This window comes from Talpa occidentalis, unplaced genomic scaffold (genome assembly GCF_014898055.3).
Source record: "Talpa occidentalis isolate TD23 unplaced genomic scaffold, MPIMG_talOcc4v2.1 talOcc4.3, whole genome shotgun sequence".
In the NCBI taxonomy this organism is placed as follows: Eukaryota; Metazoa; Chordata; class Mammalia; order Eulipotyphla; family Talpidae; genus Talpa; species Talpa occidentalis.
The window spans coordinates 38,048,042-38,070,830 of NW_023603184.1; the positions used below are offsets into that span (position 1 = coordinate 38,048,042).

General features: G+C 51.2%; 1 protein-coding gene across 7 annotated transcripts in view; it reads right to left on the reverse strand.

Moving 5' to 3' along the window:
* Positions 1-1,628: 1,628 nt before the first annotated feature.
* Positions 1,629-22,789, reverse strand: part of PDE2A (phosphodiesterase 2A) — an 82,160-nt gene continuing 60,999 nt past the window's right edge. For 4 of the 7 annotated variants that reach the window (XM_037522914.2, XM_054699515.1, XM_054699512.1 and 1 more), the window contains 11 exons: positions 22,302-22,424; positions 21,832-21,902; positions 21,427-21,549; positions 21,043-21,130; positions 20,745-20,792; positions 19,720-19,794; positions 19,453-19,552; positions 19,086-19,198; positions 18,708-18,746; positions 18,441-18,547; positions 17,506-18,124 (listed from right to left, as the gene is read on the reverse strand). In XM_037522914.2, coding sequence (XP_037378811.2) covers positions 17,914-18,124; positions 18,441-18,547; positions 18,708-18,746; positions 19,086-19,198; positions 19,453-19,552; positions 19,720-19,794; positions 20,745-20,792; positions 21,043-21,130; positions 21,427-21,549; positions 21,832-21,902; positions 22,302-22,424 — 1,098 coding nt within the window. In that variant the 3' untranslated portion in view covers positions 17,506-17,913. Of the gene's footprint in view, positions 5,578-16,739; positions 18,125-18,440; positions 18,548-18,707; positions 18,747-19,085; positions 19,199-19,452; positions 19,553-19,719; positions 19,795-20,744; positions 20,793-21,042; positions 21,131-21,426; positions 21,550-21,831; positions 21,903-22,301; positions 22,425-22,789 lie in introns of those variants that run through there. The other 3 variants (XM_054699514.1, XM_054699513.1, XM_037522912.2) reach the window with 3 other exon arrangements.

The following is a 22,789-nucleotide window of genomic DNA, read 5'->3' on the forward strand; positions in this document are numbered from 1 at the left end:
ATGATATAACCCCTGGTGGCACAAGGGGTTAAATCTCAGCTCTATGAAGCTATCCACAGCCACTGCAGCACTAGTTCAATCCCTGGCGAGGGAGGTGACCCACATGGTGCAGCAGACCTCTTCTGTTTGGCCGCTGCTCCCCTCAGCAGTGTATTTCAGTAGATCTGCCTGTTCTGCTCCCCAGTCTCCGTTGAATCCTTTCACCCCCCCAACACATCTGACCTGTACCCCAGTTCTTATATGCATACATAAATCTTTAAAAAAATAAAAAACAGTATGTATATCAAGCCTCAGTCTAAAAATTGTTTAGAAGACTATAGTTAAATGTCAGAGATATAAGGGTCTAAGCATTGAAATCTGGAGGGAAAAAAGACTTTCAGGGAAGCATTAATTCCTCAGCCCAAACAGATTGCCAACCTACAGATTCAGGAAGTAAATAGATGATTTTAGTTCCAAGCTACATTTTGGGTATGGCTGTCATGTAGCAAAAGTTGCACTGGCTATATAGCCTGGCAATATATAACAGGAGAGCCATCTGAACAGGGTGTGTTGGCTTAGGGATTATGAAATGGCATCTGAAGTCAAGGGAGTGATGAGCTGCCCTGGAAAGTCAGGGGGAGTGTTGCTGAGAACAGCTTGAGGCCTCTGAGCTCTACATCACTGCAGTAAGTTCAATGCTTCCTTTCTCAGAAAGTAGTAAGACCCTCTGCCCAGGCACCCGGGCCTGGAGATCTTTAGCTCGTGCTTTTCATGAGCCCTTCCTGCCAGCCTCACCTCTCTCCTTCAGGCAGCCTGCACGCCAGCAAAATAGAACTTCCTGAGGGCCCTAAAATGTGCTGTGCTCTCTTCTTACCACCATGCACTCTCTTCTATCCGGAATACCCTTCCCAGCCCCTTTGTATATTTAACTGCCCTTTCAATCTGTTGTTGCTCCTTGCTTACCTGACACCCCACCCTCCCAAAGTCAGTGTCCTCCTTCCATATTTTTCTATGCACAGACCCTCACGGCTCACATCACGGAGATGATTGCTTTCTCTCTGCCATCCTCTCACATCCTTCCCAGCTGACTGTGTGACACAGAAGAGCATGGATACCACCTTTTATGTCTACAAACATCTGGGTTCATGTATAATCAAGAATTTAGAAGAGAAAACTCAGAATAAATAAGTCCAAGTGGGGTCCATCTTGGAATGGGGCAAGTTCAGAATAGCCAGTCTAAGTAAATGACAAGTCTGATTATTTTGCTCTCTTCCTCCTGTAGGGTATGAGGCGGTCACCATTGATGAGCTGATGCAAAACTCATTCTCAAACTACTTTTCCCTTGTCCCCTTAACTAGGCTGTAAAACGGAAATCACTGTTTTCTCAGGTTCCCTTATAGTCAGGTGTGGCTAATGAGGTGAAGCTGAAGTCTGTAGAGGCTTCTGAGGAAGCTTTTGCTTTTCTGATCCAAAGGACATTTGCACTGGCCTCACCTCTTCCTCCCATTGTAACAGAGACATCTCCACGGAAAGGGGAGGCTCTGTGAGGTGGGGGGGCTAAGCGGCCAGGTGAGGCTGTTCAACACAGAGGCAGGTGGGCCCGGGAGGAGAACTCGAAAGAGACACAGGGAGAGGAGGAGGGGCACAGGAGGAGACTGTGAAGGCAAAGTGCTCACTTGCATCTCGGCTTTGGACTTGCACCAGGGTCTTGGGGGACTTGGAGGAGACGGGGCGGGGAGGGGGGGTTGAGACACATAGAGACACTTGAAAGAGACCCTTGGGTAAATTGATGATGGCAGCCATTGTATTTTACTTTAATTTTGCTCCTTTTGTCCCAAATGTGCCTGGTCCCTCTTGTCCCTGTCCTGAGGTTCCCCTCGATTTAGACTATGGCAAGTGTTTGGGCCTCAGTGGCCCTGCTTTGGACCAACCCTGTTTGGTTGGGCATTTACCCACGAGGAGGTGCGTCACTTTGGGTATTTCATGGGGAAACTATATCCTTTCTCTTTTTCCCTTTCTGTGCACAATCCTTCTATTAAAGCTCTTACATGCTCCGAGTATGCTTTGTCTTTATGCGGATGGTGAAACCCCTTCAGAGCGTACAGACTTGAAAGTCCCGGGTTGCCCCTCCGTTTGCCCGCTAACCATCTTCTTGCCTGGAGTCTGGATGTGAAGTCTAGCCCTTCATCAGCCACCTTGTGCGCGAGGCAACGAGCCAGACTGCTCAGCAGAGGGCCGCTGCGTCTGAGCCCATGGCGGCATCCTAGACGCGCCGCTCCAGACTCGGGCTTCCCGCCTGCAGGCCTCGCCCGGGACGAGATAGCTAGGTGACCTGCCCACGGACGACGCTGCTTGCCAGGTGTTCTGTCCCAGAGCAGAAAGCCTTCCTAAGACAAAAGACAGCAGCAGCAGTTACCTGCCGCAAGAGCCGGAGTCGAGGTCACCCAGGAAATCATGTTCAAGATAAACCTGTGAATTAACGAATCCGCAGGCTTGATTTTCTCAATTCAGCTGTTGGTTCTGTGGGGGAGACTTGGAAACAAGAGAAGTAGCCTCTGTTCTTAAAGTGTTTAGTCAAGTGGGAGGTGGTCTGTTGAAAGCCCACACTGAACAGCATGCTGTCGAGAGCTGGCTTTTCTGAAGCTCACAGGAGAGGAGCTCAGCAAAGGGGAAGTGGCTCCCAGGGGGAAGGTTTCTTGGAGGAAGAGGTGCATGGAGAGGGCCTCAGAAGATGAATGGGATTTGTGGTTCCTGATCATCCCATCCACGATCCCTGCCTGGAGAGATAAGTGAGATAAAGCAGGAAAACGGCTGGCAAATCCCCACCACACAGTAGAGGCTCATTAAGGATGTGTGTCCTTGGAGCCGCCACACACAGCGGTGTAGAAAAATGTTCTCTCTCTCAGATTCATGTATCCAACACATATTTATAGAGGCTTTACTGTGAAGGCGGAAATGCTGCAGGGGGCTGTGAGCACCACTGAGAGCACAACACGCACAGTACCTGACCTCAGAGAGCTTGCGTTCCCATGAGGGAGACAGATGACAAAGAAAAACTCAGGGCTGTCGGGGACAGGGTGACCAAGCTCAGCACTGGGCGAGTCAAAGCCCGCCTCCCCAGGTTGGCTACACACTGGGGCTCTGTTGCCCAGAGACTCAGGGGCAACCCAGCTTCTGGGAGGAGCAGGAAGGAGTGGCCAGGGAAGTCCCCGCACATGGCTACCCCTGTGTCTTTGCAGCCTGCAAACCTCTGCCATTCCTTTCTGCCCGCCCAGGCTTAGCACCCCACACGCTCACCCCCCCTTGCCACATCACACATAGCACAGCGTGTGCCACAACTTCTCTCTCTTGCCCGGGTTCTCTCTGTTGAGCAGTCTGCCCGGCCGACACACTGGCCACACCCTCCGCTCCGCTTCCAGGCCAGGGCACTGCTCTCTCTCTCTCCAAGTCCCTTGCTTCCTCTTCTGCCCGTCAGGCCTCCTCCTCCGCTAGGGCCCAAGGCATCGCAGAGAGGATCATCCCAAACTGGGACGCTCTGAAGAGGGCAAGGGGCCACTGCTCTCACTAATCATGTGAGACACGGGCAAACCAAGACGATAAATACTGATTATCTTTACTCTCCAGCTCTTGGCACAGGGGCCATCAAATAGCAAGCATTTACTAAATATTTTTTGAATGAGTAAATGGTAACAGCTGACATTCCTGCGACCGCACGGTTTACATGGTTTACAAAGAACTTTTGCCTGAAATTAGCATTTTTCTCCCCCAAATCTGGTCCTCTCCCAGCGATCCTTCTCCCAGCAGATGGCATCGACGTCTACCCCGCTGCACAAGCCAGAAGACCCAGAGTCACCGTCAACCCCTCTCTCTTCCCACGCGTCCCCAAGGCTCGCCCTCCGAGGTGCGCAGTTCTCCCTCCTCCAGTACCCGGGGCGTGGCACTGACCCGTTCTTACCTGGACGGTTTCAAGAGTTCCCCAACTTGTCTGCCCGTCGCAGGGACCCCTGTCTCTGCCTCTGACTAGGTCACTCGGCTGCTGAAAACCCCTTAATGTCCATTTCCTTTGGGATATTTGGGACAGAGCCCAAACACCCTAACAGAGCCTGGCTTCAGCCTGCCCTCTGCCTCAGCTGACACACAGCCTCTCTTCGCACCCCGCCCTCAACCTTCCTGGAGTCCTTCCTGCCAGGTGTGCTGACTCCTGCCTCGAGATCTTCGCACAGCTGTCCCCTCCCTTTGCCTCGTTAACTCCCACTCCGTGGCCAGGTCAGCTCCCCCATCAGAGACTCTTGTGACACCGGGTACTTTTCCTTGATGGCCCAGTTGGTGCAGGTGGTTTTAGATTTGCTTATCAGTTTAATGAGCGTCTGTCCTTTAACTAACCTGTATTCTTGGCATCTGGTTTTGTTGATTTCTCTGCAGCCTTTCCAACGCCTGGCACATACATTTTCAATAAATGTGTTTAATTAATTAATTTACTAATTAATTAACTAGATGATGAATCAATCAATTACAGGTGAAACTTAAATTAACTGATTAATTAACTGGATATTTAAGAGTGAAATCTTAATTGATTCATCAACTGGTTAATTAATTAACTAGGTTCATCTGAGCTCCCTCGGGGCTGGACTCTTGCCTTCCTGCTTTTGCACCACCAGCAGCCCCAGCAGCCAGCACTGGGCAGGCCTGGGCAAGTGTGGAATGGACACCCTGAGAGGCTAGCACCCCCCTGGTTGGCAGCGATGGGCGCACCGTCAGAGACCGCCTGTAAGGGAGTGAGGCAAGCTGTACCAGAAAGTGGATAGAGCTGAGGATGGAGGAAACCCTAGCCCTGTGCCTGACGGGGAAGGACAGTCTAGACCACAACCTGTACATGGCACTGAGGGGTTGTCCCAGCTGGAGGTCAGGGGCCAGGCTTTCGTGAGTGCGTCCCAGAGGCTCAGTGATTGGGCTGTCCTGCCAACTGGACCTGAGACACTAAATGATGGTCATCTCTGTCCCTCCTCCCCCCAATCTAGCTGTCTCCTGAGACCTGAGGGACGCTCCTCTGCCTCACCTAGCTTTCTCAGGCTGCTGTAACTAAGTTGCACAAACTGGGTGGCTGCAAACAACAGAAAAGTATTGTCTCACAGTTCTGAAGACCAGAAGTCTGGAATCATAGTGTTGGCAGGGCTGTGCTCTCTCTGAAGCTTCTAGAGAAGAATCTTTCCTACACTTTCTTCTCACTTCCAGGGGTTACTGGCATCTCTTGACATGTGGGGCTGGTGGCAGCGCGTTCTGATCTCTGCCTGTCTCCACATGGCCTTCTACTGGGTCTCTCTGTGTCCAGGTTGCCCTCTTCTTATAAGGCGCTCATCTTAATGCAAAGACCCTATTACCAAATAAGGCCGTATTCACAGGCAACAGAGCTTGGGACTTGGACATGCCTTGCGGGGGCACAATTGAATACAATAACCCAGAATGCCACTGCTGCCACTTTGTACTCTTTCGAAGCTGTGTTTCTGTGTCTCAGGCCAAAGCATTCTTCCCGGGATCTCCCTTCCGGCCCATCAGGGTTCGCCCCAAGGTGTTCCATGCTGCTCATTCCCTGAAGAAAACCTGTGGGCAGACAGTTGGCAGCTGTGAGAGGGGCCACAGGATCTCATGACTTTTCTCATTAATCCTCACAGCTACCTCAGGGAGGTTTATTATCATCCCCACTTCATGGACGAGGAAATTGAGATTCAGGGAAAGTAAGTGCCTTATACCAAGTCACACAGCAGGAAATGGCTTTGTGAGCAGAGACTGGATCCCTGTCTGCCCAACCCCCTGAACTCACTGAGCGCTTTCCAGGTGGAATATTTGCTGGCATTCAAGGGGCTCCTGGTAAATAGATTAAAAGGGTGTCAAGCAAAAAAAAAATGCTAAGAGAATAAGAAAGAACACAAAATGGATGGGGGCTGCATTTGGTCTCCAAGAGGACCCCGGAATAAGGGGTCACAGATCACATGAAGAAACATAAAAAGGATGCCGAGGGCAGTTTGGGGTGACACGTCTTTAGGGAGGACCTTTCCATTGATAAGGTTTTAAAATTGGTTTGATGATGATACCATATAAATTTAGGTCTTTTTCTCTGCAGCACTTTTATATGCCCCACTCATGGGGAATACTGTTTTGCCTCCTGGAGCCTGCTTGTGTTCTGGAAGACAGCTAGCTTGGATGTTCAGTCCTGGTCACACAAGCACGATTCTTCCATGAACATGATCTCAGATAGGAGGTCTGGCTGTTTGTCATGCAGGCCTTGTTACGCAGAGGAGACTATTTTCTTCAAGTGAATGAGGTGACTCTTGCATGTCCCCAATCACTACTGGGATACTCCTGGAGCCAGGCAGGCCAGCCCAGACTGCTCAGTGGATGCAGTCACTGGGGTTGGATTTATAATAACTAATATTTCATTTAAACATTCAATACATTTTTGCTGAATACCTATTCTGTCTGGGACTCTGTGTTGGGTACCAAGGATATAGAATAAGCCAGACTTTGTCCCCTCAGGAAGCTCAAATTTAATTTGGGGAGACAGCCACTTACAATCAATGGGATCAATGCTTCGAGAGAACTTTCAGTTGAGGTTCTTAGCTGTACATGCCATAATCCACACAGGTCTAAGTAGACGGAGTTGAAGGTCAGGGACAAGGCAGTCAGCCACAATGCCCAATACACCATGGAAATTTTCTAGTGAAAAACTCACCACCTGCCACCTTTGCTTGGCACCTATATGAGGGGCTAGATATTACGAACTCCTCCATGGGTGCCCCCAGAATGCCCTGACACCCCCATCACAGCTGCTTTCCAGTGATTTTATCTGAGTGCTGTCATCAGTGGCCTCATGTACTTCCTGATCCATATCTTATCATCAAGGACACCTTTTTTTAAAAAAAGATTTATTTATTTATGCATACAAGAGCTGGGGTATAGGACAGAGATGCAGAGGGTGAGAGGATTCACCAGAGACAGAGTTGGGAACAGAACAGACAGACTGACTGAAATACACTGCTGAGGGGAGCAGTGAGTGAGACAGGAGAGGTCTGCTGCAACATGTGCGTAGCTCTCTGGCTGGCCGGGGATTGAACTTGTGCTTCAGAGGCTGCGGATTGCTTCATAGTGTGGTGCTTAACCCCTTGCCCCACCAGGGAGGCCCAAGGACACCTCCTTGATGGAACCCAGGTCACACATAAAGCCCAAGCTGCAGTGGAAATGTCACTTTCATTTCCCAGCCTCTATAACACAGGTAGGCACTGTAGAAGGGAATGGGTAATTTGATGTTTGTATCTAGAATTCAGGAAAGATATATGGACCTGTGGACTGGTTCAGATCACAGAGTTTACCTGGGTGCTGACTGGAGAGAATAGTGATGCAGCTCAACCACAAGGGTACTTCCACTTTGGTGCCCTGTTAAAACTACAAATAACCTGGTAGAGCGAGAGACACATGTGTGAAGGCAGCTGCCTGATGCCTTTTCAATTCCTCGTACAGGTGCACTAGGACCTAATGGTCAAAGTAAAGAATAAGAAATCCACCGGGGAGAGGGGCCCTCCCTGGTGGTGCAGGGGTTGGGACACAACCTATGGAGCTGTCTGCAGCCACTGCAGCACGAGTTTGATCCCCGGCCGGATAGCTACCCACATGGCGCGGCAGACCTCTCCTGACTCGCCCACTGCTCCCCTCAGCAGTGTATATCAGTCAATCCACCTGTTCTGTTCCCCACTCTGTCTCTGGTGAATCCTCTCACATACCCCTCCACCTCTGGCCGTACCCCAGTTCTTGTATGAATAAATAAATAAATCTTTAAAAAAAAAAGAAAGAAAGAAATCCACCGGGCCAGGGAAAGCCTGGCTGTCCACTGGTTACTCTTTATTCTGTGGGGTTAGGACTCAATACTCCAGATCTACTTACTGTCATGAAGGGAATTTCTTCAATGGTAAATCTGATATCCTATTCTGATATGGAGACATTCTAGACAATGAAATGCTAAACTATTCTGCATTATAGTGTATTGACTGAAAGACAAAATAAACTAGAGAGACAGCACCAGCCACAAAATAGAGGGTGGAAAGCCCTGATTCTAGGTAAGGATGTCTGGTCAGGGACAGATCCTCAGTTCAGGAGCTAAAGAGAGAGACACCACTGGGTTCTTCTCTCCCAGGAAGGGGTGTGAGTTTAAACCCAACAAGAATCTAGTGGTTGATTTAAAATATTTCCCCAGGGCCTCCCTGGTGGTGCAGAGGGTGAACGCTGGGTTGCGAAGCTGCCCGCAGCCTCTGCAGCGCCGGTTCGATCCCCAGCTGCTCCCCGGCCACCGGAGGAGGGTCCCACATGGCACGCAGACCTCTCCTGCCGCCCGCTGCTCCCCTCAGCAGTGTACTTCGCTCCTTCTGCCTACTCTGCTCCCCGCTCTGGCTCTGGTGAATTCTCTCACCCTCCCGCGCTTCTGACTATACCCAGTGCTTGTATAAATAAATAAAAATAAATCTTTAAAATAAAATAAAATATTTCCCCATCTGCATCAATATTACTCTTGTTATCTCAGGATTACAAACATTTCATTAAATTTTATAGAACTTTCTTGCATGCTCTGGGAATATAAGAAACCCACTGATCTGTACTTGATGAAGACTGAAGATGAAAGGGAAAATCATTAGAGATTCCAGGCACACTATGAAACTCAAGCAGTATAAATACAATGAAAACCATACCTAAGCACAAGGCAATAAAAGTGCTGAAAATCAAAAACAAAGATAAAATCTTAAAAGCAGCTCAAGCAAGAGATGCATTACTTTTCAAAGGGGTAATAATAAGACTGATAGCTGACTTCTCATCAGAAACAGTGGAAATCAAAAGAGAATAGAATGTTATCTTGAAAATCTCAAAGAAAATACTTCCTAACCTAGAATTCAATAGCTCTAAAATTTTCTTTTAAGAATAAAGGAGAAACAAAGACATTTTCAAACTAATAAAAACAAGAGAATTCAGCAACAGCAGATCTGCACTAAAGGAAATATTAAAAGGGTGTTTTCAGGTAGAAAGGAATAGTCCTAAATGAAGTTTGACACCAACAATCGTGATAGATAAATAAGTATAGCCATACAATTGAATACTCAAAACATATACAAGAATGTTTATGGGAACATTGCTTGTAACAGTCAAAACAGTAACATCCAAATAGCTATCCTCATGCATACCTGGAGCACTATATTGCAATAAAACTTAATAAAATAGACTTACATTCCCATCCAAGACGGAGTAATAAAGACTAGATCTACCCTCCTGCCTGAAGCAACAAAAATGGCCAAAACCAGATGAAACAAAGGTTTTCAGGACTTTGGATATCAGGCAATGAATGAGGTCCTAGGAGGCAGGAAACACACGTGCCACCATTGCCCATATGCCTGGGGAGAGTTTCTGGGCCAAAGTGCAGGGAGGGGGAACCCAGATAGAGCCCCAAAGTCTCCCTGAGTTGCAGAAGTGAAATTGTGAGTCTGATGAAGCCTCTTTAGCTAGAACTTACAGGGCAGAATGCCGGGAATGAAAGTGTTGCCTTGTGAGGAATTCTGGAGAATTTCAGAGGTCTCCTTCAAAGATTCCATTGATTTTTGATCGCTGCTGCTCTGGAGTGCTGACTCTGCCACTTTCTACCAATCAGCATACCTGGTTTGAGCATCTATTATGCACCAAACTCTGAGTAAGGACATGAGTAGCACTGAGGCAGATCTGCTCCATCCTTATGGAGCTGCCAGTCTAAATGAAGAGAGAAACCACAGGCACCCATAGCTTCTAAGAGGCGCACACTGTCTGGGTAATGAGAGCCAGATGGATGGCTCAGAGGCAGAGGTGAAGTTAGCAGCTCTAACCCTCACCTTCCCTTCCCCTTCCCAGCTCCAGATGCATTGTGATGTGGGAGAAACAAACTAGCTCCCCCTGCTGTAGGAAGAGTCCTAGGTGGGGCCTGAGGTGGTGATGGGAAGAAGCAAAGATGGCAGCATCTGGGATGAGGGAGACCAGGAAAAGTTGCTGGTACCCATCCCTGCCCTGGTCTGGATCGTGTGTGATCTTAGAGCTCCCTGCCCCTTCCGGGCCTCGGTTTCTTCATCTAAACTCCTTTTGCTTAGAGGAGCTTAAAGGAACCTGAAGGAGGTTCCTGCCAGTTGAGCTTCTGGCCTGAGTTCCTTTTACCTATGAAGGGAACAAGAGTCCCTGCCCCCTTGGGAGAGATTCCCAGTTAAGAAATAGCCCATTTCCTCAACTGTTTCTTTCCCAAGAAGAGATGAAGAAGCCTCTGGCCATTTCTGTGGTGCCTCCCAGATCCTCACCTGTTGCTAGTCACAGGTACCCCCTTCCCACCCCACCTGGCCTCAGGGGCCTTTGGGCTGGGAATAGCATAGGTTTCAGGGTGGGGGATGGATTCACAGTTGAATTCTGGAGTTGAAATCCAACCTCCCCACCTCCTGGCTGAGTGGCCCCAGGAGGTCACATGACCTGTTTGAGCTTCCTCTTCCCTTTATGTAGGAGGGAGTTGCCTGTCATGGCTGAGATAAACACAGAAAAGAGCCAGAACAGGCCTACAAGCTTGGTTCAACTCACACCATCGATCCCTCCATCCCAGATTTGAGGTCCCACTGTCATGGCCCTTGGCTGGTCCAGGATGTCTCAACATCTTTGTGGAGCCCCGGGAGATGGCCTAGAAGGCCCAGGAGTGCTGGTTCTGGGGAAGCTCACCCTGCCCTCCCCTCTCCTGTTCTTCCTTGTTTGGGTTTTATTAAGGATCATAACAGTTCAAATTTTATTATCAATAAAATACTGTTTTTTAACATCATAAATTCCAAAGGTTGTGTTTTACTCACTGCTCTGGAGAGCAAGACGGTAGCGATTAAGGCAAACAGCTAAGGAGAAGGTGCATACAAAAGGGCCACAGGACGAATTAAAAGGAAAACTCCCAGGCACCCGACCTTCTGCAGAACCCTGTGAATGTTGCTGCATACAGTACAGACAATTGGAACGACACACTAAAATAATGACTATATGACAAGACTGTAATTAGGTATCATCTTACAAAGAACTTTTCAAAATAAATTCCATTAAAAAATGTACCACACAAATGGAGGAGAAAAGCAAACAAAAACAAAAACAAAGAACAGAATATATCTCCATCCATTTTGTAGCCCCATCCCTCCCCGGCTTCCAAGCCCAGCATGGAGTGCATCCTGTCCCACACCCGCAGGGTCAGCGCCCTGAATGAGCAAGGTGGGGGTCTCATCTCGCTGAGATGGGGAGGTAGCTCCTGGCAGCCCTTCATGCCCTTCAGGGACTGGTGTTTCCACTTGCTCTGAACACTGCCACTGCTCTGGGACATGGGGCTGTGGCACGAGAGCTGGGAGGTGGTGTCCTAGGACATGAACTGCCTTCACCTAAAGTTCAGGAGGGGGATGGACTCTGACCACCTCGTTTACTCCCATTGCCTGGACCAGGGGAGCCCCCCAGGCTTGAGAATGCCACATTCTTCTCTAGCAAGCTCCCATCCATGTCCTACTGGTTTCCCCAAGGAAGGAGAGATTCTAATCCATCCCCATGAAGGTTCATGGTCACCAGCTTCTCCCACATTGGGATGGGCAGTCACCCTGGTGACCTTTTGCAGCACCAACTGGCCCTGCAGGTACTTCAACTGTCAGATGGAGGCCAATGGAAACCAGGGGCAGGATTTAACCCCTCAATACCTCCATGGGCTGGGACACCTCCCCCATACATATGCCTGAGACTCCCCTCCCCCAGGACACTGAGCCAAGCGAGGATGTTAAGACCGTGCATCCCTAATATCCACCTATATCCTCGTAGACCCAACCTCCCTCATTCATTCCTCATCAATTCACTCATCAATTTACTTATCTACCCAGTCACTCATTAACGTCTTTATTCAGTCTGTCTTACTTATACTCATTCATTCATTCAATGGTCCATTCGTTCACTGACTCACTTGTTCATTTAGTCTCTATTAATTGTTTTAGTCTTACTTTTATCTTGGTTTTAGCTGTTGGGTTTTTTTTTTTTTTTTTCAGTTTTGTTTGCAAGAAAAGATAAATAGCAGAGCAAGGATGAACAAGGTAAGGACAAGGAATTTATGGTTATTAGGGTGGTGATAATTTTTGTTTGTTTATATTTTGCTTTTTATTTTTGAAGGATACAGATTGTCACCAAAGTAACCAGATGATGGGTGACAGAGAATCTGGAGTGAGACATACCCAGGGGATGGAATCTGTTGATTCCCTGCTAGAAAATATGTCCTTTCATGAATAGAGAGTATTCATAGGCAGTTAATGCCATGAGTGGGAAAAAGGGAAGATCCCAAGATAATGACTTCTTCACTACAGGGAAGTCCCAATACTCCCAGTTGTGGGTTAGCTTGCCGTGGGCAGCTGAGTCTTACAAGCAACTGCTGCTCCTCCCAGCAGCTGAAAAGGTCGGCCCTGGCACACTACCTTGGCCAACCATTCCACGGGTGGGAAGCAGAGAGGGCTGCATTGCTTGGAGTGAACATGTCCCTTTTTGGTTGCCAATTGACAGGTATTTGGGTGGAGGCTTATTATTTGCCACTTATAAGTTAACACTTGAGATACAAGAGTTGTTAAAAAGAAATTAGGCTTAATTAGGTGCTGGCAAACCTGAGGACATAGAGGATTACTGTCACCATGGCCATCTCCCCGGCCTGGGGGGAAGCAGGGATTTATGATGGGAGTACTAAGGACGGGGAAAGGCTAAAAGGTTTGCATTAGCAGGATCTTTTTTTTTTTTTTTTTTTTTTAATGCATACAAGAACTGGGGTGCAGGCCAGAAATGCAAGGGGGTGAGAGGATTCACCAGAGACTGAATGGGGAGCAGAACAGGCAGATGAAATACACTGCTGAGGGGAGCAGTAGGCAAGACAGGAAAGGTCTGCTGCATCATGTGGGTAGCTCCCTGGCTGGCAGGTGATCAAACTCAGGCCATAGTGGCTGGTGATAGCTTGGTAGTGCTGAGACTTAAGCACTTCACTGCCACAGAGGCCTGCATTAGCAGGATTTTAGAGAAATAGGCTGAAATTTTTTAGGAACAGCATTTATATACCCTTTGCTTCCAAATTTGGTTTTGAAAGGATTTGTTACAGCCTGGGGTGGTGGGGGTGCTTTTTTTTTTACCATAATGAGGTTGTGGCTTTACCCTTGATTTAGTTTTACCTCCATTTTGGTTTTAGCTTGTTTTGCTTGACTTTTGGTTTTGTCTGAAAGAAAAGATAAACAACCAGAGTGAGGATCAACAGGGTAAGGACAAGGAATTCATGGTTACCAGGCTGGTGACATAGTGACAACTCTTTGTGTTTCTGGAGGAAGGACCCAGCAGGGCAAACCTCTCTCAGGCAGGAGGCCTCCCAGACATTCTTGATCCTCCCACACCAGTCATCCTGCCTCTTTCTTCCCTCACTTCCTCCTTAACCCCAACTTTCCCTCCTTTCTTCAGATCCTATCCAGAGACAAGGGCGCAGCTCCTGCTCAGAGCTGACCTCCAGCCCTTCACCTCCCTGCAGCTGGCTCCTCCCAGGAGATGGCATTTGAGGCAGTAACTCTTCCGTATCCTCTCCTGGAACACCTCACCCCATTGAGTCACCCCTGCCACCCCTGCTGTGCTTCCCTCCCCAGTGCAGGCTGGAGACTGGGCAACCAAGCAGTGAGGGCGGGCTGAGGCTTTGGGCACAGCTCCCACACCTCCTCACCTCCCCCCACCCTGCAAAAGCTATCCTGGGCTATTTGCAATGGCTTCACCTCCTAGCCCAGTGTTGTATGTATTGATAGAGTAATCTCTGCTGATGGGGAGGTGGGGGCAATGGAGATGGAGTGACTTATCAATTAAAAAGCAACTACTTGTTCACAAAACATTGATAAGCAGGCACAAGAGAGGCAAGGAGGGATAAAAGCCTGGGCTGTGCTGAAAGGCCAAGTCCAAATTAAAATTAACAGGTGGTCCTGCTAATACTCTGCTGAGAGCTGTATATATATAGGAACCACATGAAGTCAATCTCAGACCTTTGGACTCGATGCCCTGAGGTCTGTGAAGCCTTCTGCAGATTTGGCATCTGCTCAGGAAGCTCTGCCTGGAGAAGCAGCACTCCCGCCCAGGCAAGCTGATGCCGCAGGGGAGTTCCTGACCCCTCACCTGGTCACTCTCCAGCTGGTTTCGGGGACTCTTCTTAGTGACTCAATCCCCTCCTCTCTCTGCTGTCCACCGAATTGTATGCTCATGTTGTGATGTTGGGTCCTTCCCCCCATAAAATCATAATGTGATTACATGAGATTGGTTTGATTCCTAAGAGAAACCTCTCTGCCCAGGTGGAAGTTAGCACTTTTGAGAGCCAAACTTCCTTATTACACCCAGTCCTCCCCATCCAAACTCCAAGACCCCCCAGGAACCCTAACCTCCTCCTGATGCCTCTTCATACCCCAGCTCCTCCCTACTCTGACCCTCCTGCTTGATGGCACACAAAGAAGCCTGCAGTGCTCTCTGTAGTTACCTGCGCCCAGAGGAGGGGTTCTGCCCATGCCCATCACAAGGCTGGTGTTGCCTTCCCTGGGAGCCTTCTGCAGAGGGGGCCACTCAACAGGCAGTAGCCCCCAAGGGACAATGGCTCACTCAGATAGAACTTATGGACTTCAGTCCTATTCAGGGAGCATCTAAAGGTGCCAGAAAACCCCAAGAGACATTTCCTATTTTCCCTGTGGATCCTACATGGGGTGTATCCCATGTAGACTATAAAATCTGGTGAAGAGTATGTGTATAAGAGAATGAGTGTGGGCATCTGTGTGTGTCTGTGTAAGAATACCTCCCTGGATGAGAGGGGCTGTGAGTGAGTAGAACAGAGTGGGTTAGTCCTTCCATCATGTCCCCCCACATTTAGCCCTCTCCAACCTGTGGGCAGGAGTGGACAGTAGGGGTTGGTTGCCACCTGGTGGCCATGACCAGCAGCACCAGCCTCCTCTATCTCTTTTCTCACTCCCCACAGCCCCTTCTCATTCCCCACTCCCTCTGCAACTCAGGCACACAGGACTGAGCCCAGATCCTTCTTGGAGGCCCCAGCCCACTTTCCCACCTTCGTTACCTTCGTCTCCAGCCCTGACAGCTCTGCCAAGACCGAGACAAAGAGCCTGCTCTCCTGTCTTCTTCCTTGAAGGGGAGTCAGGCAAACAGGGCTTATTCCTGACCTGGGTCGATGCCTTAACCTCCCAATCCTAGGCTCCTTAGCTACAGAATGAGAGAATGGAATCCTGTGTAAAAGGAAACCACTCAGTTGGGAGTTGGTTATGTTGTCATGGCCCACATCTGAGTTTCTTCTGCCAGACTGGACAGGTGGGAGAAACAATAGACAGGACAGAGGAGGGAAAAGGACAAACCTCAGCTCAGTGTCACATGTGCACAAGGAAATATCTGTGAGTTGTCCACTCAATTTGGTGGCAAGGGGAGCTAAGTCACAGCAAGGGCCTCACGGGATGGAATGGCATCAAGGGAGGGTTGGGAGGAGACAGACAGCAGATGCTTCTGGGCTGAGGACCCAGGTGGTGCTTCCCCTTAGCCCCAAAGCTTATGGAAGAGGGAATGGCACACACATTCAGGGTCAGGGATCACAGGGCAGATGAGCACCTGACTCAGCCCACAGGACACTGGTGTCAGTGGGGCATCTTCACAATAACCATTCCCAGTCAGCCTTGCACCAGAAACTGACCACCACCCTACCTGGGGCCTACTGCTCAGTTGTAAGAGGACAAAGTCCTCTTGGGGGACCCCAAGACAGGGTCTGGGCAAAGGTGGGGCCTGGAGCCCCAGGTCCCCAAGAGATAGCTATCAGCCGTGAGACCCTTCAGCTCTGAAGAGAAGACCTCAAACCAGGACAAGCAGTGGGGTAGGAGAAGCAGAAAGCCTCTGTGGTCCCAAAGGCAAGGACGGCCCCGGGAGCGCTGCGGGTGTGGTAGGACGGCACTGTTCATCTGCCCCCAGGCCTCCCTCCTCCCTCCACCTGCGAAGGAAATTCTGATGCCCAGCCTGCAATAATCAATGGTTACTGATGTAGACAAGGTGGGGTGCAGGCCAGTGAGAGGACAGGGCTGGAGACTGCCAGTCAGTCTCCACACGGCCCCCAGTCTGGAGTCTGCCTTCTCCACCTGTGCAGAGGCAAGGCTCACAGTCAGGAGAGCAGACACAAGTCTAACCCTGCAGACACAAGTCTGGGCTGCAATTGCTGCAGAGTTACATTCAGAGTACCCCTTTGGCAGGACCCAGAAAAACTGGGATATGGGATTTAGGGGAATCCAAGTGGACAACTCTGGCCAAGAAGGGTTCAGAGGCCCAGACTCTGGCTGTATGAGCACTCAGGACAAGGCCAGCAGAGTGTCTCAGAGAAGCTCCAGGCTCTCTCCTTTGGGCAGCCTGTCTGTTTCTGCCTCTTGTTCCTCCTTTCCCAGCACAGTCTTCACCAGCCAACACATCCTCTGTCTGTTCCATGCCCAGGTCTCCTCAATAGCTTTCCACCCTTAAACCCCCATTGTCTGGCCCAGGAGCACCCCAACAGGTCGATGACTCTCTCAGAAGAGGGGTTGGGCAGCACGGGTGGGAGCTCCAGTAGCCAGGAAATTCTAAAGGGCATTTGCCTTCCCCAGTCTGTTTCCCCCAACCCCGCACACAAAGTCTGCCAACAGCCCCAAGGGGGAGGGTTGGTAGAAAGAAATAGATTTATTCTCATGTACAAAGCGGTCAGCCCACGGGACCATATACAACAGTTGCACAGAGTCCTAGAAAAATGCATCTCTCTAAAGGCAACTCAGAATAGGTAAGGCAGGTGGCCCCCTCCCCCACCCCACAGCACATACAGAACAAAACAGAGAAGGGAGAAGCCAGAGTCCAGGATGACCCAAGAGGCCCGGCCCAATGGGGTCTCCCAAGCCCCGGGGCACGGGTGGATATGGCCTTGAAGGGGAGATGAGCCCTCTGGGACTGAGGCCGGGTCCCTCTCTGGCTGCAGGAATGGGGGCGTGGCTCTGGCTAAAGGGGTACTCTCAAGGGGCCACTGGGGGACTCAGGGTCGGCTCTCTGCTCTAGGGTGGCAGGGACATCCCATGTCCTCTCCACAGAGCTATGAGGACTTTGATCTAAATGGGGTCTTAGAGAAAGAATTGTCTCCCCTCCTGCTCTGCCCAGATAGGGGAGGGGACTTTGCCCAGATAGGGGAAGGGACTTGCTCAGGGTCACACAGCCAGGAGGCTGGCTCAGCCTGGGCCTGTCTCTGAGCCTAGGGGTCTTTCCTGCCACCAATCCCATCCCACTTTCTCCCTGAGCCTCTTCTCCTCAGAGCACTGAGCTGCCTCCTTGTGGGTCCCTTGCATCTCCCCGGGTCCCGATCCCCAACATAAGTACAGTGGCAGTCCTCGGGGGCACCTTCGGCCCCGGTGGCTGTTGATAGTCCTCCAGCAGAGCTAACGACTGTTTATAAGATCACAGATGATCCACCTCCTTGCATGAGACCCTGGGGAGGGGAAAAGGGCACAGGTTTGGTGGGGCAGGAAGGAGGCCCAGGAGAATCCATTCAGGATGTCTCAGAGAGGCAGTGACTTAAGCAGGACTTGCCAAGGTCAGAGGCCAGAGCAAGACCCACTGCCCACTGGTCACCCTGTGCTCGCAGAGGACAAATTAAAGTCTTGGTGAGGGTAAAAGTCTTGTGTTCATTATAGAGAAGAGAAGCTGAGGCCCGGGAAGGTCAGTGATTGCCCAGGGTCACATGGGAAGTCCTGGTCTCGAACCAGAACACATGGCTCTGGTCCTAGCGCTTCTGGCCAGGCCAGTGGAGGGCTGTGGGAGGTGGCCTGGGCAGGGAAGGGACCCAGGAGGGGCTCACTCAGCATCAAGGCTGCAACACCCATTGATGGGGGTCCCAGTGCCATCCAGTTCAGGCACCTCATACTCCTCGTCCAGGAAGTCCAGCGAGTTGTTGCTCGGGAGGCCGCGGATGGTGAACTTATGCGACACCTTGGTCCAGTGCTCACGGTTAGAAGCCACGCGTTCATACAGCTCTGATGCCTTAGGGAACAGGTCCTGCAGCAGCCTGTGGGTGTGTGGGGGCAGGGTTAGAGGCCAGAGCTCGGACCTCAAGAAAGGACCTCAAGAAAGATCAGGGTTATGGCACATGTCAAACTTCCACAAGGGAGCAGGCATATGACTAGGCCCCCAAGGAGACCATAACAGTCTCTCTGGAGAGAATCAAGGATGAAGTGAAGGGTCCTTTTAGGGGCAAGCTTGTGCCCAGAAGCAGAGGGGTGGATCAGCTGGAGCTGGACCAGGCTGCTGTGATGACCAGAGCTGGCCCCACCCCACCCAACCTCTCTGTGAGGGGCCCCTGCCATCCCCGTGAGCTCACTCACTTGTAGATGGGCATTGCGATATGTTCCATGAAGCTGATTTGCAGCTCGGGGATGTAGGCCTTCTCGCGGTCCATCATCTCCATTGGCCTGTTGCCCATGGCCTTCTCCTGTGGGCACAAGTAGTCAGCCTGGCCCTTTTCCTCCACCAGGTGATGGCGATCCCATTAGCAGCCCCCTCCCCACATCACCAGGTAATGGAGATCCCCCTCCAGCCCCAGGCCAAAAACCCTCTCCCAACCTGGACACCTGAGGTCACTCCCCACATACCAGGTCTCCCTGGGAGAAGAATTCCTTGTAGATCAGCTCCTATAAAACCAACACTCTCATCACATCCTGTGAGTGGTATCCATCCATGCATGCTCCTCCCATAACTTATTCCCAAGAGGGCCTGTCCTCACCAACCCTAGCCTGACAGGGATGAGCCCCGATAGGGAAGAGTGGTTGGGTTCTGCTCCACCTTCCACCAATCTCCCCTTTGCTCTGACTCCAGCAGAGTCCATATCCCTCTCAGAACCTTATCTGTCACCATGACATAATCTAGCTTTCTATCTCCTCATACAGTCAGGCTGAAGTCAGCACAGAGAGGGTGCTCAGGCCACAGGGAGCCACACAGAGTGGGGCAGCCTCCGAGGCGGGGGCACTTACGGCTATCTTTCTCGTGGTCTTCCAGCCCTTGGTCTGGTCAGAGAGGTCACAGGAGGTCATGAGGAGGCAGAGGAGGAGACTGTGGTGCTGCTTGTTGGTTCGGTCATAGCCCACTGAGGGGGAGAGGATGGGGTCAAGGAGAGAGACCCAGCTTTCCAGGCCCCTTTTTCTGAGGGCAAGGCCCCCAGGGTCTATCTCCAAGTGGTGCGGGGGGTTCCACTCCCTGTATGGGAACCATGGGGTGGGTGCTGGGTCTGCCTAGTGGGTTGATGCTGGAAGGGGATAGGCTGAACCCCTGGAGATGTTCTCCAGGCCAATCCCCCTCTTAGTCCTTCCCATCACCAAGGCTAGGGCTACAGGTAGGCACCTTCAGCCATCTTCTGGAGGTCTTTGAAGATGCGAAGGTGGTGGGCCAGGTCCGTGGCCAGGATGATGTCCCTCATCAGGTCCAGCATGCGCTGATAGTCCTGGGCCAAGGCAGGGTGGGGGAAGGGGTGGTAACATGGCCTCCTGCCAGACACTCCCTCCCGCTACCCCAGCCCTGAGAAGCCTCCACCCATCCAACCATTGGCTCCTCCTGTTTCCAGCCACTACCCCACCCCCAACTACCCACTCCCACCCCCCATGCCATCACCTTCCGGGAGAAGTGGTCGAAGATGTTGCAGCCGTGGGTGTTGAGAATGGCAATGGCCTGAGCGAAGTGGTGCCTCTGAAGGGTGAGGGGAAAAGAATGACAGGGACCCACTTTATCACTGATGCCAAGAGAAGAGCAGGACTGGTCCAGCCTCAACCCCCAAGGTGAGCAGAACAGCCAAGGTGGGAGTCAGAAGTCCCAGTTCCCTTTCTGGGTTCTGATTTGACCCTCTGTCTGACCCAGGCAAGTTCCCTCCCGGCTCTGAGCCTCCAGTTCCTTAGCTGTCACATGGAGGGATGTGGCAGGGTATGCTCTGAGAGCCTCTCAAATTGGAGTGATTCTCAAATGATCCCTCAGAGTCCTAGACACTAATTCATGCAGCAAACATTTGTTTGCTGACAAGGAGAGGTGATGATGAGGCGAGGGCAGAGCTCCTGTCTCCTGACGCTGAAGAGCTGTCACTTGCAGGGTGCGGAGGGCAAAGGCAGGCCTCCCACGAGGGCAGGAGTCCCTTATCTCTGGGGGTGTGCAGGCAGAGTTGGTCTCTGAAGGGGTGTTGTGGGAGACAGCATGGGGTGAAATGACCTTGGAAGTCTGGCTGCCACTCTGTGCCAAGCTCTGGGCCAAGTGCAGGGAACTCAGAGGTGTCTCCATTTTGTTCCAACCCAGGGAACCCCTACCTGAGGGCAGGGAGACCCAGCCAAACAGTTGAAGGCAAAGCTGAGTGTGATGGGAGTAGAGCCTGTCCTAGGCTCGGTGGTGAAAGGGCTGCCAGGGCATTCCCAGGCACATGAGGAACTGTGTTCAATACAAATTCCTTTGCAGACCTGGGCTGCAGCAGTAGCTGCAGCCCGAATTGCACCCCCATCCACACTGGGCCCCCCCCTTCAGGCTGGCCTACCCAGGAAAATGAGCTAGACATGCCCTGGGGGTGAGCACAGCTTCACAGCCTGTCTGCAGAGCAGGGCTTGGGAACAGGAGTTGCTGGGAGGAGGAGGGGTAGAGATGTGGGAGGGGGAAGGTACCTCCATGACAGAGCCCTCGGAGCTGTAGAGTGCAGCCAGCACAGATTTCTAGAAAAATCCAGGAAAACCCCATCACCAATCCAGATCCAAGTATCCCCTATGTGAAGCTAAGCCTTGTCCATCCCTCCCCCTCCCTCCCCCACTCCCACCTCAGAGCTCAGTGCAAACTCTGGGGGAGCATCCTGCTGTCTCTAAACTGGTTCCTGGGGTCACCAGCTCCCACCATTTGTCAGCTGGAGGGGCAATGCTCCCAGACACCCCAGGGAGTGTGCCCACTGTGAGGCGGGCGGGGTCTCACCGAGGCCACCTGGAAGGAGTTGTTGGTGCCTCTGTGGTCCAAGTCGTGACACATGCAGGAAACAAACAAGGCAAAGATCTCGATGTCCCTGGTTGGGAGACAGAGGAGAGAGGGGAGCGACAGCTGGGTGAGATCCAGAAGCCACCAGGCAGGAGCAGGGGACTCCTGGGTCCCCTTCCTGGAAGGAAGCAGTGGTGTGAGTCTGCCAGGCTCACGGCTCCTGGGTATGTGATCCTGAGCAAGTCCACCCTGGAAACTGGGGCTACGCAGCCTTCCTTATGGCTGTTAAGAAAGTCCCACGTGCTGGGTCAGGTAAAATGTCATCCACATGGGAAACGCTTGAGCCCCAGGGGCTGCAGATGGGAGGGAAGAGCAGCTACTCACTCGAGGTAGTTGGTGAGCTCCAGGTTCTTATAGAGCAGGTAGCAGAAGTGGGAGACAGAAAAGGCGTGCATCCAGTTGTGGTAGGGGGGATCCCGGTAACCCTTCTTCACCATCAAACAGAACCTGGAGGAGAGGATGGGGGAGAAGATGGGCCTCAGGCTCTCCACCCTGCCCCGCCCCGAAACGCTTCAGGCTCTACCCATTCTTTCCTTTCCTCGTGGTCCCATGTCTGGGACTTGCCTCTCACACACAGATCCTCCCCATCCCTCAACTCTGGGCCTCCCAAGTCATCCTCAAAGAGACTCTTTCCCAAAACTCTGGGGGCGATAGAGGTGAGATGACAGGACCAGGGGAGGCAGAGACAGAGCTGCCTGCCCGCGGAGGTGGGGGCCTGGGGGCACCTACCGGGCCAGTGTTGGGCAGTCGATTTTGTAGTTATTGATGAAATTCATATCCTGCAGCATGCTCAGGATGGCCTGGAGAGGTGGGGGCAGGGGATCAGAGACACCGTCAATTTGAGGATGGGACCCCTGCCTCGGTCCTTCTTCAAGTCCCACACTCGAAATTTTGGAGTCTTAGATATTTAAATGTTAAGTACAGAGCCATCAAATAGTCAAGCATTCTCAGAACCATGAATTTTTTAGAAATACGGGGTTCCCAGAACCTCTTGAAGATCATTCAGTATAGGTCCTGGGCCCCTGGACAGACACACCTACGGCCCATGATGACAGATTGCAAACCCACTTCATCTCTGAGGGAGACTCTAGAACCTTCCTTGATGTCTCTGTCTTGCCAGGAGCCCCCCATGCACATCTAACTTAAATCTTCAGTTGCACATCTCTGTCTCCACAGTCAAGTGGGAGAGGCCCGCTCACCATGGAAGTGTCATCCTCGGGGAGAGATCTAGGGGTGTAGGTGAAACTGGCAAAGTTGGAGTCAATGGCAGCCACAGGCTGGATCCCATCATGGAGAAGTTTGGTGTACTCATCATCTGAGACCTAGAGGGGGTCAGCAAGGGCATTAGAAGATGACCTCCACCTCATCCAGTGTCCTCACCTTCAAATTCCCCCTCATGCCCTGTGACCCACCCACTGTACCTCCTTGTGCCACCCCCATCTATACTAGCCTATCCTTGGTCAAGACAGAGAACACCCTTCATGACACACCCAAACCTTGGCAGCCTTTATAGACACTAACTCGAGTATTAGTTCTTTGGGGAGAAGCATCCCAAGATCTCACCTCAATCCTTTCTATTGAAGTTGTGCCCCTACCCACAAAGCCTAAGATACTTCGGTTTGGACAGTTAAGAGGAAACATTCAAATGAACAATGACCACCACACACTCTGCACTAGAGTCAAGCAC